Source organism: Lactuca serriola, chromosome 1 (genome assembly GCF_051521515.1).
Source record: "Lactuca serriola cultivar US96UC23 chromosome 1, Lser_US96UC23_V15, whole genome shotgun sequence".
NCBI classification, from domain to species: Eukaryota; Viridiplantae; Streptophyta; class Magnoliopsida; order Asterales; family Asteraceae; genus Lactuca; species Lactuca serriola.
This window is the reverse complement of record NC_136408.1, coordinates 12,634,661-12,648,343: the sequence shown is the minus strand read 5'-3', so window position 1 is coordinate 12,648,343 and position 13,683 is coordinate 12,634,661. Positions and strand designations below refer to the sequence as shown.

Below are 13,683 nucleotides of genomic sequence, written 5' to 3'. Positions count from 1 at the left end.
CTTCATTGCGGCTACCTTCGACCTTGGGAGCACCAGAGCAGCTGAGAGTTCTTGTGAGTGAGATAAGAGGCCATTATTCACCATTTTTGTGTGTATTTGCAAGAAGGGAAGAGGAAATCCAAGCTAAGGGAGTTGGGGAGCTTAGATCTACTCCCATTTCGACAGAGGAAACTAATTGAGGTAACATTCAGAGCTTATTCTCGTGTTTTTCTTGATATGGCCAAATCTAGGGTTTCTTCATGCCTTGTTTGCCTTGTATTTGGAGTATGAGAGGTTCCATGGGGAAATGGTACCTAGATCTGGACCTTAGTAGGTCCAGAGAGTCCCAAATGTCATGCTTTATGCCTTTCCTTTTGAGTTGGAGACTTAGGTTTCCATTTTAGATGTCATTTCATCAAAAGAGGCCTTGTAGGCGTTGCTTGGTAGCCAAGATTGAGACTTTATGTGATGAATGTGCTTGGGAGGGCTAGATCTATGAGTTGTTGGAGCGGATCTGACCTCAGAAGCGAGATTGAGTCGATGCATGGCATGGACTCGCCGAGTCCGAAGAACAGACTCAGCGAGTAGCATGAAGATTGTCCTCACCACTCATCGAGTGGTCTTGCCGAGTTAAGGGATGACTCAGTGAGTCAGGGAGAGTTAGAGAGGGTTGACAGGTGGACTGAGTCAAGCTGGAACTCGCCGAGTTGTTCTTGAGACTCGGCGAGTTGAGTCGTGGTGGCCCCGCGATTATGCCAGGTGAAACTCGTCGAGTCAGAGAAATACTCGACGTGTCAAGAGAGGATCGAAGGGAGTCAGTGGACACGTGTAGACTCGCCGAGTCGCCCTAGTGCACTCGCCGAGTCCGGTCAAAGTTGACCGTTGACTTTTGTTGACTTTTAGGGTTTGGTCAGCGATGTGGCCTTTGGGCCAAGAGAGGGGTAAAATGGTCTTTTACCCTTAAGAGGGTGTCAATAGAGGGTTGATCCTAGACTCGAGAGTTATATTCATGAGAGTATTTGCCTTATGTGTTAGGCGGTGGCAAGTTCGAGATTCAAGTGTGGGGATATCTGCTTTCTGCTTGCCAGGTGAGTCTTCTCACTATACTTTACCTTGAGTAGGTAATCAGAGTTATGTGATAGAGTATTTGTATGCTATATGCCTGTTATGTGTTGTACTGCATTATTTCTATGTGATTTATGCTGTGCATGTTTACAGAGTTGGAACCGGAAGGTTCCCAGAGTTAGAACCAGAGGGTTCATAGAGTAGGGTCCACGGACCCACAGAGTTATAGCCTCGAGTGGCTAATATATGTATGTGTGGTATTTGGGGGAACTCACTAAGCTTCGTGCTTACAGTGTTTTGTGTTATGTGTTTCAGGTTTCTCTCAGGATCACGGGACGGCACCAGCTCGATTGTACACACCAGAGAAAGAGTCATGTTTTGAGGATCCTGGTTTATTATGCAAGTGAAAATGGAGTTATGTTTTGTAATTCGATTATGAATGAGACTTTCAGCAAAGTGTTTTTTTAGAATTAAACGATTATTTTAAAATGAAAAATTGTTTTGAAAATTTCGGTGTTACAAGTTGGTATCAGAGCCTTGGTTTGAGGGATTCGGATGCGCCTTCGGGTAATTCTGGACTCAAACTGAGGAAGTAAGAAAAGTTTTCAAAGAAATAATTTTCTAAAGCGAATAAGAGTTCAAAGAGAAAACGAGAAAGAGCATTGTGTACAATCAGCCAGAGCCCGAACAGTGATTTCCCAAAATACCCTTACTTTTGTGTTATGAGATATTTATGATGCACTTTATGAGATATTATTGCATGCTAGAGACAGGCTAGGTATTCCATATCTTAGGACTAGAGTGGCCTGATTTGTGATGCCTTAGCCTAGGAATTGCTGTTATATGCGATGTGCTTTTGAGTATGTGATGAGTGAGAATATTTAGTTGGAATCCTTTAGGGGTTTTGAGTAGAGGAGTAATCTAGGGGAGATACCTAGATGAGTACTGTGGTACTTAGAGAAAGAATAGTTAGAACCCGCGAGGGGAAGAGTTGCAGAGTTCGGTGGTACTTTCGAGGATGAGCAGAGCAAGCGGAGTTATCACCCAGAGTGAGTCATATATATTCTTCGATGCTCGAATGCTGCTTGCTTCGTGCTTTGTGGAACTCTCGATGATGGGAGTCAGCTACTACGCGAATATGACGATATTCAGGAGGTAGATGGCTGGCATCATTAGGAGCTCTTCAGTAGCTGATGGCAGAGAAGTGTGGGAATCTAGGAAGAGCCTAGGGAGTAACCTTAGCCAGATGAGTGCACTGGCAGAGTAGAGAATTTCGCTGGGGAGCGAGCGCGCGACGGAAATTGGTGAACGAGAAGGTCGAGCAACTACTTAGGAGCTCCGGCATAGTCCGTGTGGAAAGTATGGGTAGATGTGGCAGGTAGTATGGGCCGGTACTACTGAAAGCAGAGGACCCATACTTGATACAGGGAGTATTCTGAAGGTTCTAACGAGCGTATTAAGGAGTGATGTTATGGTTCGAGTACCATGCATCGGAGCGGATTGAGGAGTGATGTTATGGTTCGAGTACCATACATCAGAGCAGATTGAGGGGTGATGTTATGGTTCGAGTACCATACATCGGAGCGGATTGAGGAATGATATTATGGTTCGAGTACCATACATCGGAGCAGATGGAGAAGTGATGTTATGGTTCGAGTACCATACATCGGAGCGGATCGAGGAGTGATGTTATGGTCCGAGTACCATACATCGGAGCAGATGGAGGAGTGATGCTATGGTTCGGGTACCATACACCGGAGCATATTGAGAAGAAATGTCATGGGATGAGTACCATGGTTCGTAGTGAATGATGCTTGTGATTCTCTGGTTATCCGGTCACGATTGATGAGGTAGAGATTGGACGCTATGGGTTTTAGGCCTGTAGGCCATGATTGAGTTTGAAGAGGCGTCCCTTGAGAGGGAGGTCGAGAGCCTATCAGAGTATTTTGGTAAGGAGTTAGAGGGAGGGGAGAATTTCGGTCTGAGTTGAGCAATCAGTCGATAGAGGAGATGTCACCTTCTATGACCTGAGTGGTGCTATTTATGTTCGTGTGCGGAACATGAGAAGCCTAATGTTTAAGTTTCGGGTTTGGGGGTAAAACCCTGCAGGTTGTCATTGATGATGATTTTCCATCAGAGTATTAGGTAGCATGTGTGCTGCGAGACAGTGATTTACCATGAGCAGATAGTCAGTTGGGACTGAGATAGTCAAGGACCACGTTACACCTATTTGAGTATAGTAGGGCGTATTGTAGAGGTATCAGTGGGGAGTCCAGTTGAGTTAATCAGTGCAGTGGTTTTTCTATCCATGTTGGGTATTGAATATGGGAGTGGGTCCCTGTTCTTGGGATGATCCATGTGTTCGAACGTTGGTTGATGAGTCAAAGTGGGGAATATGATGATTTCGTGGTCCAGTCTACGAGTCAGTGATGTTATTGGACAGTTGAGTTGTTGGTATTGGATTGGTACAAGACTTGGAACGACTAGACGCAGTCGTGACGAGAAGTTCTTGAGGATTTCATCTGAGGTTCAGAGTTATGAGATCGATTGATTTCCTTAAAGGGGATTATCGGGTGTTGCGTAGCACTTTCCAGGGGCAGGTGCGTTATTGCTGGTGGAAATAGTTCGTGAGGTTGTTGATGTGTCAGATAGTGATGGTTCGAACCCTAAGTGGGGGAGAACCGGGTGGTTTATTGAGAGAACCAGAGATTTGTGCAAGAGCGGTTAGGGGTTGGATGCAGAAACCTGTGGCTTGAATTCAAGAGATCAGGGTCATTGGTGGTCAAGGAAAGGTGTAGGGCGAGATAATGCATGTGGTGTATGCCTGAGAGAAGGATGTGTGTCTCCACGGCGGGTGGTCAATGGTCAGGAATCTGGTGGTGGTCAGAGTCGTTTCAAGTGGAAGACTCGTAATGATGGTATGGGCAGTTGAGAACTTATGGGTTGAAATATGGGTAGCAGATTATCGAGTAGCCAATTCCCGGGCTAGGATGTGTATTCTTTCTTGAATTTTGAGCAGTAGTTGAAAGGGTTTCGGAGGATCATCAGTGTGTTCTGAAGGGTTAGCGCCTTCCTTGTATTCCAATTGAGTGTTTGGATGCACTGAAGTTGCGCAACGAGTGATATCAGAAATTATTATGGGATTCAGAGGAAATGTATTGTTGTGTGTGTATGGTGTTGGGAGTAAGGGAATCAGTGGTAGAGGCAGAACATTGTGATGCTCTGTTAGGGTGTTCTGTGGTTTCCGCGTATAGCGTCCCGATTTTAGAGTTATTTAGAGTCTTGGGTTAAGATGACTAGTGATGTATCATGTATCCACGGTTCCAGTGGGAGCCCTTCGTGTATTGTCATCAAGAGGGATTATTTAAGGAAGTGGATCTCCGCAGAGGTAGGTTCTGTGTTATGGCGGTTGCCGCCAGAGTCTGTAATGCATATCGGGGCAAGTGTGTGTGTAACTATCTATGATAGTCTTCGGTGCATGAGTTAGTGAACATAGTGTGGCGTTGTAATGAGAATGAGAGTATACGGTGAAGCTACGGGGAGCCGTAGTATTCACCAGTCAGAGGGTGTTGTGATGCTACGGGGAGCCGTAGTACTCACAAGTCAGAGGGAAGGAGTCGTGGTGCTACGGGGAGCCGTAGTACTCACTAGTTAGTTGGCGTTGTGATGCTACGGGGAGCCGTAGTACTCACAAGTCAGAGGGAAGGAGTCGTGGTGCTACGGGGAGCCGTAGTACTCACTAGTTAGTTGGCGTTGTGATACTACGGGGAGCCGTAGTACTCACTTGTCAGAGGCTGTCGTAATGTTGTGGGAAGCCATAGTACCCACTAGACGTCAAGAGAGTGTGATGATGGGGTGTTCTCCGATAAGTGCATGATGCATAAGAGTTTGGGGCTTGAGTAGCCCTAGTGTTGAGTTTTTGGAGCCTAGTGGTTAAACCAGGGCGAGACTGGGGTCTCCGTCTCTATCGGGAGGGTCAGCGAGGCGCGCGGGAGAATATGCGCAACAAACGCCAGAGGTTAGAGCTGAGTCGATCTTCGTTTGGATTGTATTTTTATGAGGAAAAGGGAATTTCGTGACTTGCATGTCACTGGGCCGTGATAGTCGTCACGGGGAAGAAGTTATTGAGATGTTTTGGGTCATGTTATGTGTCACCTCTGGGGGTTCAGCTGAGGGGCCAAAAGCTGACCTGGTGCTCGGTATCAAGGATGAATGCGAGAAATGAGATAGAGTTTACCATGGTGATGTTTGCGGACACTTCAGAGCGAGCGAACGATTCGGATGCTCGAGGATATGTTTCGGGCTTGTGTATTAGATTTCGGGGGGGTGGGAGGGGGAATCGTGGCCCGTATTTACCCTTGGCAGAGTTTTCCTACAACAACAACCATCATTAGTGCATCAGTATGCCACCCTTTGAGCTGTTGTAGGGAAGGGAGTATCGGACCCCATTTCCGGGGAAGAGGTAGAGCAACGTGTGATGGGAAGTACAGAGATCGTGCTTCGGACGTCAGAGCAGATACAACAGGTCAGGAAGAGGTTGTTGACTGCTCAGAGTCGCCAGAAGAGTTATGCGGATAGGTGCCGGTCCGAGCTCGAATTGTTGGTCGGTGACTTTGTACTCCTGAAGGTCTCTCCTTGGAAAGGAGTGATTCGGTTCAGGAAGAGGGGCAAGTTGGGGCCCCGATATATTGGTCCTTTCCGAGTGATCGCGAGGGTAGGCTGGATAGCCTATCGTTTGGATTTGCCAGCAGAGTTGGGGCAGATTCACGACACTTTTCATGTGTCGCATCTGAGGAAACGTTTAGCCGATGAGTCGGTAGTGGTTCCAATAGAGGATATTCAGGTGGATGCGAGCCTGAATTATGCTGAGAGACCAGTGGAGATCGGAGATCGGAAAATCAAGGTTCTGAGGAACAAGGAGGTACCCTTGGTTTTGGTTCGGTGGCAGCATTGTAAGGGATCCGAGATGACCTGGGAGCCGGAGCGTGAGATGCGTGGGCAGCATCCGGAGTTATTTGCAGAGCGAGACTTTGAGGGCGAAGTCTAGTTCTAGTGGGTGAGAATTGTAATAGCCCGGAACTCCAGGTGTTATTTATTCATATATTTTTGGTGTTTTGTGAGGGGACTCGGCGAGTTGGAGCTCAAACTCGTCGAGTAGGATCGCGGTTTTGGACGCGGGTTCGCGCCTGGACTCGGCGAGTCCAAGGAATGGACTCGGCGAGTCCACGATGTTTAATGAAACCCTAATTTCCCAGTCCCAACCCCTATTTAAGGGACCTTATGTCCTTCATTGCGGCTACCTTCGACCTTGGGAGCACCAGAGCAGCTGAGAGTTCTTGTGAGTGAGATAAGAGGCCATTATTCACCATTTTTGTGTGTATTTGCAAGAAGGGAAGAGGAAATCCAAGCTAAGGGAGTTGGGGAGCTTAGATCTACTCCCATTTCGACAGAGGAAGCTAATTGAGGTAACATTCAGAGCTTATTCTCGTGTTTTTCTTGATATGGCCAAATCTAGGGTTTCTTCATGCCTTGTTTGCCTTGTATTTGGAGTATGAGAGGTTCCATGGGGAAATGGTACCTAGATCTGGACCTTAGTAGGTCCAGAGAGTCCCAAATGCCATGCTTTATGCCTTTCCTTTTGAGTTGGAGACTTAGGTTTCCATTTTAGATGTCATTTCATCAAAAGAGGCCTTGTAGGCGTTGCTTGGTAGCCAAGATTGAGACTTTATGTGATGAATGTGCTTGGGAGGGCTAGATCTATGAGTTGTTGGAGCGGATCTGACCTCAGAAGCGAGATTGAGTCGATGCATGGCATGGACTCGCCGAGTCCGAAGAACAGACTCAGCGAGTAGCATGAAGATTGTCCTAACCACTCAGCGAGTGGTCTTGCCGAGTTAAGGGATGACTCAGTGAGTCAGGGAGAGTTAGAGAGGGTTGACAGGTGGACTGAGTCAAGCTGGAACTCGCCGAGTTGTTCTTGAGACTCGGCGAGTTGAGTCGTGGTGGCCCCGCGATTATGCCAGGTGAAACTCGTCGAGTCAGAGAAATACTCGACGTGTCAAGAGAGGATCGAAGGGAGTCAGTGGACACGTGTAGACTCGCCGAGTCGCCCTAGTGCACTCGCCGAGTCCGGTCAAAGTTGACCGTTGACTTTTGTTGACTTTTAGGGTTTGGTCAGCGATGTGGCCTTTGGGCCAAGAGAGGGGTAAAATGGTCTTTTACCCTTAAGAGGGTGTCAATAGAGGGTTGATCCTAGACTCGAGAGTTATATTCATGAGAGTATTTGCCTTATGTGTTAGGCGGTGGCAAGTTCGAGATTCAAGTGTGGGGATATCTGCTTTCTGCTTGCCAGGTGAGTCTTCTCACTATACTTTACCTTGAGTAGGTAATCAGAGTTATGTGATAGAGTATTTGTATGCTATATGCCTGTTATGTGTTGTACTGCATTATTTCTATGTGATTTATGTTGTGCATGTTTACAGAGTTGGAACCGGAAGGTTCCCAGAGTTAGAACCAGAGGGTTCATAGAGTAGGGTCCACGGACCCACAAAGTTATAGCCTCGAGTGGCTAATATATGTATGTGTGGTATTTTGGGGAACTCACTAAGCTTCGTGCTTACAGTGTTTTGTGTTATGTGTTTCAGGTTTCTCTCAGGATCACGGGACGGCACCAGCTCGATTGTACACACCAGAGAAAGAGTCATGTTTTGAGGATCCTGGTTTATTATGTAAGTGAAAATGGAGTTATGTTTTGTAATTCGATTATGAATGAGACTTTCAGCAAAGTGTTTTTTTAGAATTAAACGATTATTTTAAAATGAAAAATTGTTTTGAAAATTTCGGTGTTACACTTTTTTACTATTTTTTATGCTTTTTTAGAACTTTTTAATGCCTTTTATTATTTTTTTAGAACCTTTTTATTATACTTTCATTGGAAACTATTCACAATTTTCACAAGTTTCGCACATGAACGTTGACTACCGATTCACATATGGATATCCGAATCAATCTCAAGTGTCTACACCACACAAGTTTCAATATTTTATCCTAATATGAATGCACATGATCATTGATAAAAACTCAATTTTAAAACCTTAAAGTTTATACCCATTTCAAAACTCTTTCAAAAATCTCATTTTGTGAATGTGTAAGTGATGCATATAATATTTCATATAGTATATGCTCATAACATTTCAAACAAGGAAAGTTCAAAATACAATATATAACAAATTAATAGATAGGTAATGAATTCATCTCAACTAATGTGGATACTGAACTCCACTTTTAGAGATGTTTGGATGATTAGTTGTCACTGTCACAATTGTTGAAGTAATAGTAAAACCTATAGGTTTAAGTAATTAATTGTTAATTGCATTTTAACCATCTTAATCAACGTTTCTAGCCATTTAGTTCTTAGATATCATCCCTAAGTCTATAGAAGAGTTGTGGAAGCATCTATATTTGAAATTGATCAAAAAGTTTGAAGTCAAATGACACTAGAATTTTACTCGCTCTAGTCAAATGACATGATCAACATAATTTTGAGTTTAAACCTATAAATGGTTGTCATTTTGATATATAAGCCTCCAATTTATAAATCTTTTTAATAATCATTTTAATGTATGATTTTTTTAATTAGCTCTGTTAATGAATATCAGTTGCTTGCATTAGTTGTCACGTATAATCAAGTCATGCCTACATGCGTTAATTTAGTTGCTACATATGACAACCGTCAATTTTCGGTCAAGTTAAAGTCAACTAAAGTCAACAAGTCAAATCGGCCGACTCAATTAGCTCGTGGGTTCTAGGGCTTACGTTAGGTAATTACTTCACAACTCGCTATTCTAATGAGAGATCATAAATTGAAAAGTTCGTACATCTAGATTTCCTTAACCTAAAACCGGGGTAAGTAACGAACCAAACTGATAAAACAATGTTGCATACTCATTGGGAGTGTGTAAGATCCTTAAACATGGCTTAATGGGGCTTACGGACCGTGCGTTGCGGAGCCAAACACTCACAAATGTCACATACGAAACCACCCTCAATCGTTTTCACTCTATCTCTCTTTATCTAGAATCTCTCCCAAATCTCTCTCCATATGTGAAATCTCTCCCAAATCTCTCTTTGTATGAGACATCTCTCCAAGAATGTGAAATCTCTCCCAAATCTCTCTTTGTATGAGAAATCTCTCCAAGAATGTGAAATCTCTCCCAAATCTCTCTTTGTATGAGAAATCTCTCCAAGAATGTGAAATCTCTCCCAAATCTCTCTTTGTATGAGAAATCTCTCCAAGAATGTGAAATCTCTCCCAAATCTCTCTTTGTATGAGAAATCTCTCCAAGAATGTGAAATCTCTCCCAAATCTCTCTTTGTATGAGAAATCTCTCCAAGATTGTAAAATCTCTCCAAAATCTCTCTCCGAATCTCTCTCAAACTTTTTATGCGCTTTTGGGGCATCCCGACACTTAACCGGGTCAAAAACCGCTTAAAATGGAGTTAGAATGGAGAAAAACTCCAAAAAGACCCGAAATCCCCTCTATAGGGCCGAAGCCTCTTAGGGCCGGACCCTCTTGGACCGGAAGTAGCTAGGACCGAAGCCCCAGGGTGCAGCTGCAACAAGCTGACCGCAGTCAGCGAGCCGCAGCAAGCCGACCGCAGCACCGAATCCAGAACCGAGCCCCCCGCAGCGAGCTTCTCTTCGGACCGCAGTCCCTTCCCTTCGGATCCTCCCCAGGTGACTAAGTCACTCCGGTTTTGGCTGCTGATGACCGAGATTCCGGTCCTAACTTCGAATTTCACCCTTTTTCACCCGGTTTTCAATACTTTTAACGTTTTAAGCCCGTTTTTAATTATTTTAACGCGGTATTTTCTCCAGAAATAATATTTTAACATATAAGACCCTAAATAATCATAATTTGGGCATATTTCCATGAAGATATTTATTTGAGAATAAAATCTTTTAAGTGAGATCTTGAGGTGGAGTGTGAATCTTGCCATAATATTTGGCACAAACCACCACCCCATGCCCATTCCTTTGACCAACTATCGTACTCCCTACCACTCCTAGTCACCTAATGGTGCTACCCCACTCATTTTCCAGCAACTCACGTCCAAAGGAGTTGGGAAATCCCCTCTCTCACTCTTCATTCTCACTCACTTCTCTCATTTCTACCAAAGATCAAACCCACTTTTCTCTCAAATTCTCTGCCTCAAATTCGAGATTAAAGGGATGATCATCAAGCTTTCTCTCATTTGTGGTAAGATTTATCACCTCTCTCATGATTAATACATTTCCTTGTACTCAAATCATTGATTCTTACACAAATTTCCATCATAAATTGTGCTAGATTCTTGAATCTTCAAGCAATCTTCAAGTGTTCTTGAGTTGAACACTTCTCATCTCCAACACTCATCTTCTGAAACCACTCAAGGTGAGTTCATACCCCTACATTTTCATGTTTTCTCAAGTTTTTAGGGGGGAATACAAGTTAAAACACCAAGAACATAACTAAAATTTTCTAACAACTTTCATCAGAAAAGTTGGACTCCATTCACGGATTGTTTTGGACAACTTGAACATTTTTGTTTGAAAAAATGTTTTAGGTGTAAGTAGTTCCAGTTCTTAGCTTTAAAATGACTACTTGCACATCTTCATACAATTTTTCTACAATTTATGGTGATTTTTACAAAACTGCCTATCATTTCAAACACCAATCCGGACCAGTCTGTGATTATGGACTTTTTCACCCAAGTTGGAGGTCATTAAAAATCATGATAAAAATTATGAGTAAACTAGACACATTTTGGGAACTCTCAGAATTTACGGATTTAGTTTTCGACTTCGTATGATTTTTCTATGACTTTTCTAAAACAGCGCAGAAAGGCTAAATTTAGTTAATAGCATATAAATTTCATAACACTTTGTATTATGTTGAGCAAAGTGTATAACAATGAGTTCTAAATATTGAATGTGTTTCCTTGTTAGTTTATCACCATAAACTGAAACTTAGTCATTCATGATAAGATTATTCATTCATTTAGTACACGTATATTAAGCTATAATAAGCATAGTTTATGGATTTATAACACTAATGCACTTTCATAAAAGAGTTCTTATACATTACAAACGTTTTGGATAAACTATAATAGGTATAGTTTATGATTCATCACATAACACACTCGTACAAAAAGGGTACATTCATACAAAAAGGTTTTACACTCACGCACACCACACGTAAACTTGTTAACCAAAATTGTGAGACAATCTCTTCCGTACGTCCGAGTGCGGAATCTAAATTCCTGGTAGTTATAATCAGAGTCTTCTGGAGGGAGAACGTGATAGTTGTGTATAGATCTATATTAGGTTTGACAAACCCACACCAGAGCTGCTTGCAACAGCTAGACCGGCAGGTCTGAGGTGACAAGTGTCATTTCAGTTTCGCGACGCCTGAGAAACGTCGTGACAGGTTTATTCAGTCATTAGTATGATTATAGCGGCTCACATAGGGATTTAACAACAAAAAGTTTACAGGGATTTTCATAAATCAAAAGGGGTTTTATGTCAATCTAAAATCACTTTTATATCAATAATTACAGATATTATGGTATATTTTCAGTCTTGGTATTTAAGACTACACATCATTCATTACGAGATTTTTCTCAAATCAGAAAAGGTTTTACGCCAATTTAAAACCACATTTATATCTTTAAGTATGACAAATACTTGTTCATTTCGGTCCTAGTATTTAGGACCACATAACTTTTATAAGGAAAATATTGGATTTTTCTTGGTAACATATATCTCCTTACAAAGATCGATTTTCAAACTCGTACTGTCAAAAGCTTATGAACTCACCAACCTTTGTGTTGACACTTTTCAAAACTACTTGTGTTCTAAGGAATTCAGTGAAAACAGGAAATCAACAATGTTTTGAGGATGGGACGATAAATCGTCAAACAGTTCATTTTGTATCATAATGTAATTGATTCGAATCATGTAAAGATATACTTTGGTGTAACTTTTTCAATTATATTTATGATGGTTGTATTTACTTTGAGCATTATTATACTCGTTGTTGTGATATTCTACATGAAGTCCTCCACCCCCAGACGTTTCCGCCATCCTTGGTTTGGGGGTGTGACACTAGAACACGTTGACGTTGGTATGTAAAATATTATTTCTCCCCTGTATAGTCCTAATGTCCTAATTTAAGTATTTTTTTAGTTACTTTACTTAAATATTAATATATATTGTGTCATTAGTATACTATATTTAAATATACAACCATTAAGCTTTATATTAAACCATATAACAAAAAAAAACGAGAAAACTTTAATCACCAGTTTTTATTTTTTCATATTTTATTCGAAGAATATAAAAAATAAAAAGACAAAACAGAGAAATATTCCATATCAAGAAGAGAGGCAGATGTGCCAATAAGAATGAAGCAATCTCACCTTATCCACACTCCCACCACAGACCATTTTCATATCCATCAGTCTCACCCACAAACTTATATCTCTTACAATTTTCTTGTATATAAAATTCCACCACCGAATCAAAATCATTCCTAAACACCATCGATCTAATATGGCCACAATGAACTCCAGTGTATTGGCCTGTAACTACGCAGTCTCCGGTGGTCTTGCTTCCCCGGACTTCAACTCAAAGCCTTCCTCCGCCGCACCTACAGCCGTCCGTTACAAGTTGCCGGTCATCAGGGCTAAGCAGACTGTGAGTTCATCGTCTGATTCCATTGATCAGTCGCAGCAAGGAAGAAGAGCCGCTCTACTTTGTCTGGGAGCTGCACTCTTCGCCAGTGCCACTTCCTCCGCCAACGCCGGCGTCATTGACGATTATCTTGAGAAGTCTAAAGCTAACAAGGTTTGGTTTCTTTCTCCAAAACCGTTTTTAAATCAATACATGGTTATATTTAATTAATTCTTTTTTATTTGTAATGGCTTAATTAAGGAATTGAATGACCAAAAGAGGCTGGCAACAAGTGGTGCAAACTTTGCAAGAGCATACACAGTTCAGTTTGGAACATGCACCTTCCCCTACAACTTCACAGGCTGCCAAGATCTTGCAAAGACAAAGGTTTGAACTCTAATTACTTAATTAAGAACGAATTCAATAACATAACAGATTAACAGTGTTATAGATGTAGATTGTTAAGAGTTTAATTTGCATGAATCACAAGATCTAACATAAAGATCTTGGGTATATATGGTTTTGATTGCTTGATACGTAATGCAGAAAGTGCCATTCCTATCGGAAGATCTAGAGTTGGAGTGCAAAGGGAAAGACAAATTCAAGTGTGGTTCCAATGTGTTCTGGAAATGGTGATGAGTCTTTTATGTAATCCTTGTTTGTATTTATGTGTGAAGAACTTCACTCTTTTGCTATATCTATATCACTTTCTCCCATTCTTTTCCTTTCAGTATTCTTGACTATTGTATATAATGTGAATTTGGATGGCATATACTATACGGGAACCCTTTAATTATCGATAAATACTTCATGTCTTCAACATAGTAATTAATAAAACTTTTATTTTAAATCGGTCACTTCACATCTTTTGACTATTAAACTTATATAATATTCATGAATTCATGAAAGTTTTAAAATAAATGAAA

At 41.8% G+C, this 13,683-nt stretch overlaps 1 protein-coding gene across 1 annotated transcript; it reads left to right on the top strand.

Annotated features, from left to right (window-relative positions):
* The first annotated feature begins 12,521 nt into the window (after positions 1-12,521).
* Positions 12,522-13,473, top strand: PSAN (photosystem I reaction center subunit PSI-N, chloroplast, putative / PSI-N, putative (PSAN)). Its single transcript, XM_079040624.1, has 3 exons — positions 12,522-12,931; positions 13,019-13,144; positions 13,304-13,473. Exons 1-3 carry the CDS (start codon positions 12,638-12,640, stop codon positions 13,391-13,393), a joined length of 510 nt encoding a protein of 169 aa, XP_078896750.1. The 5' UTR covers positions 12,522-12,637; the 3' UTR covers positions 13,394-13,473.
* Positions 13,474-13,683: the final 210 nt, after the last annotated feature.

Excerpts from the sequence above, each read along its gene's own strand:
- PSAN (XM_079040624.1), top strand. The coding sequence starts at position 12,638 with ATGGCCACAATGAACTCCAGTGTATTGGCCTGTAACTACGCAGTCTCC. Across the intron at positions 12,932-13,018 it reads AGAAGTCTAAAGCTAACAAG|GAATTGAATGACCAAAAGAG; the intron begins GTTTGGTTTCTT and ends GGCTTAATTAAG. Across the intron at positions 13,145-13,303 it reads AAGATCTTGCAAAGACAAAG|AAAGTGCCATTCCTATCGGA; the intron begins GTTTGAACTCTA and ends TACGTAATGCAG.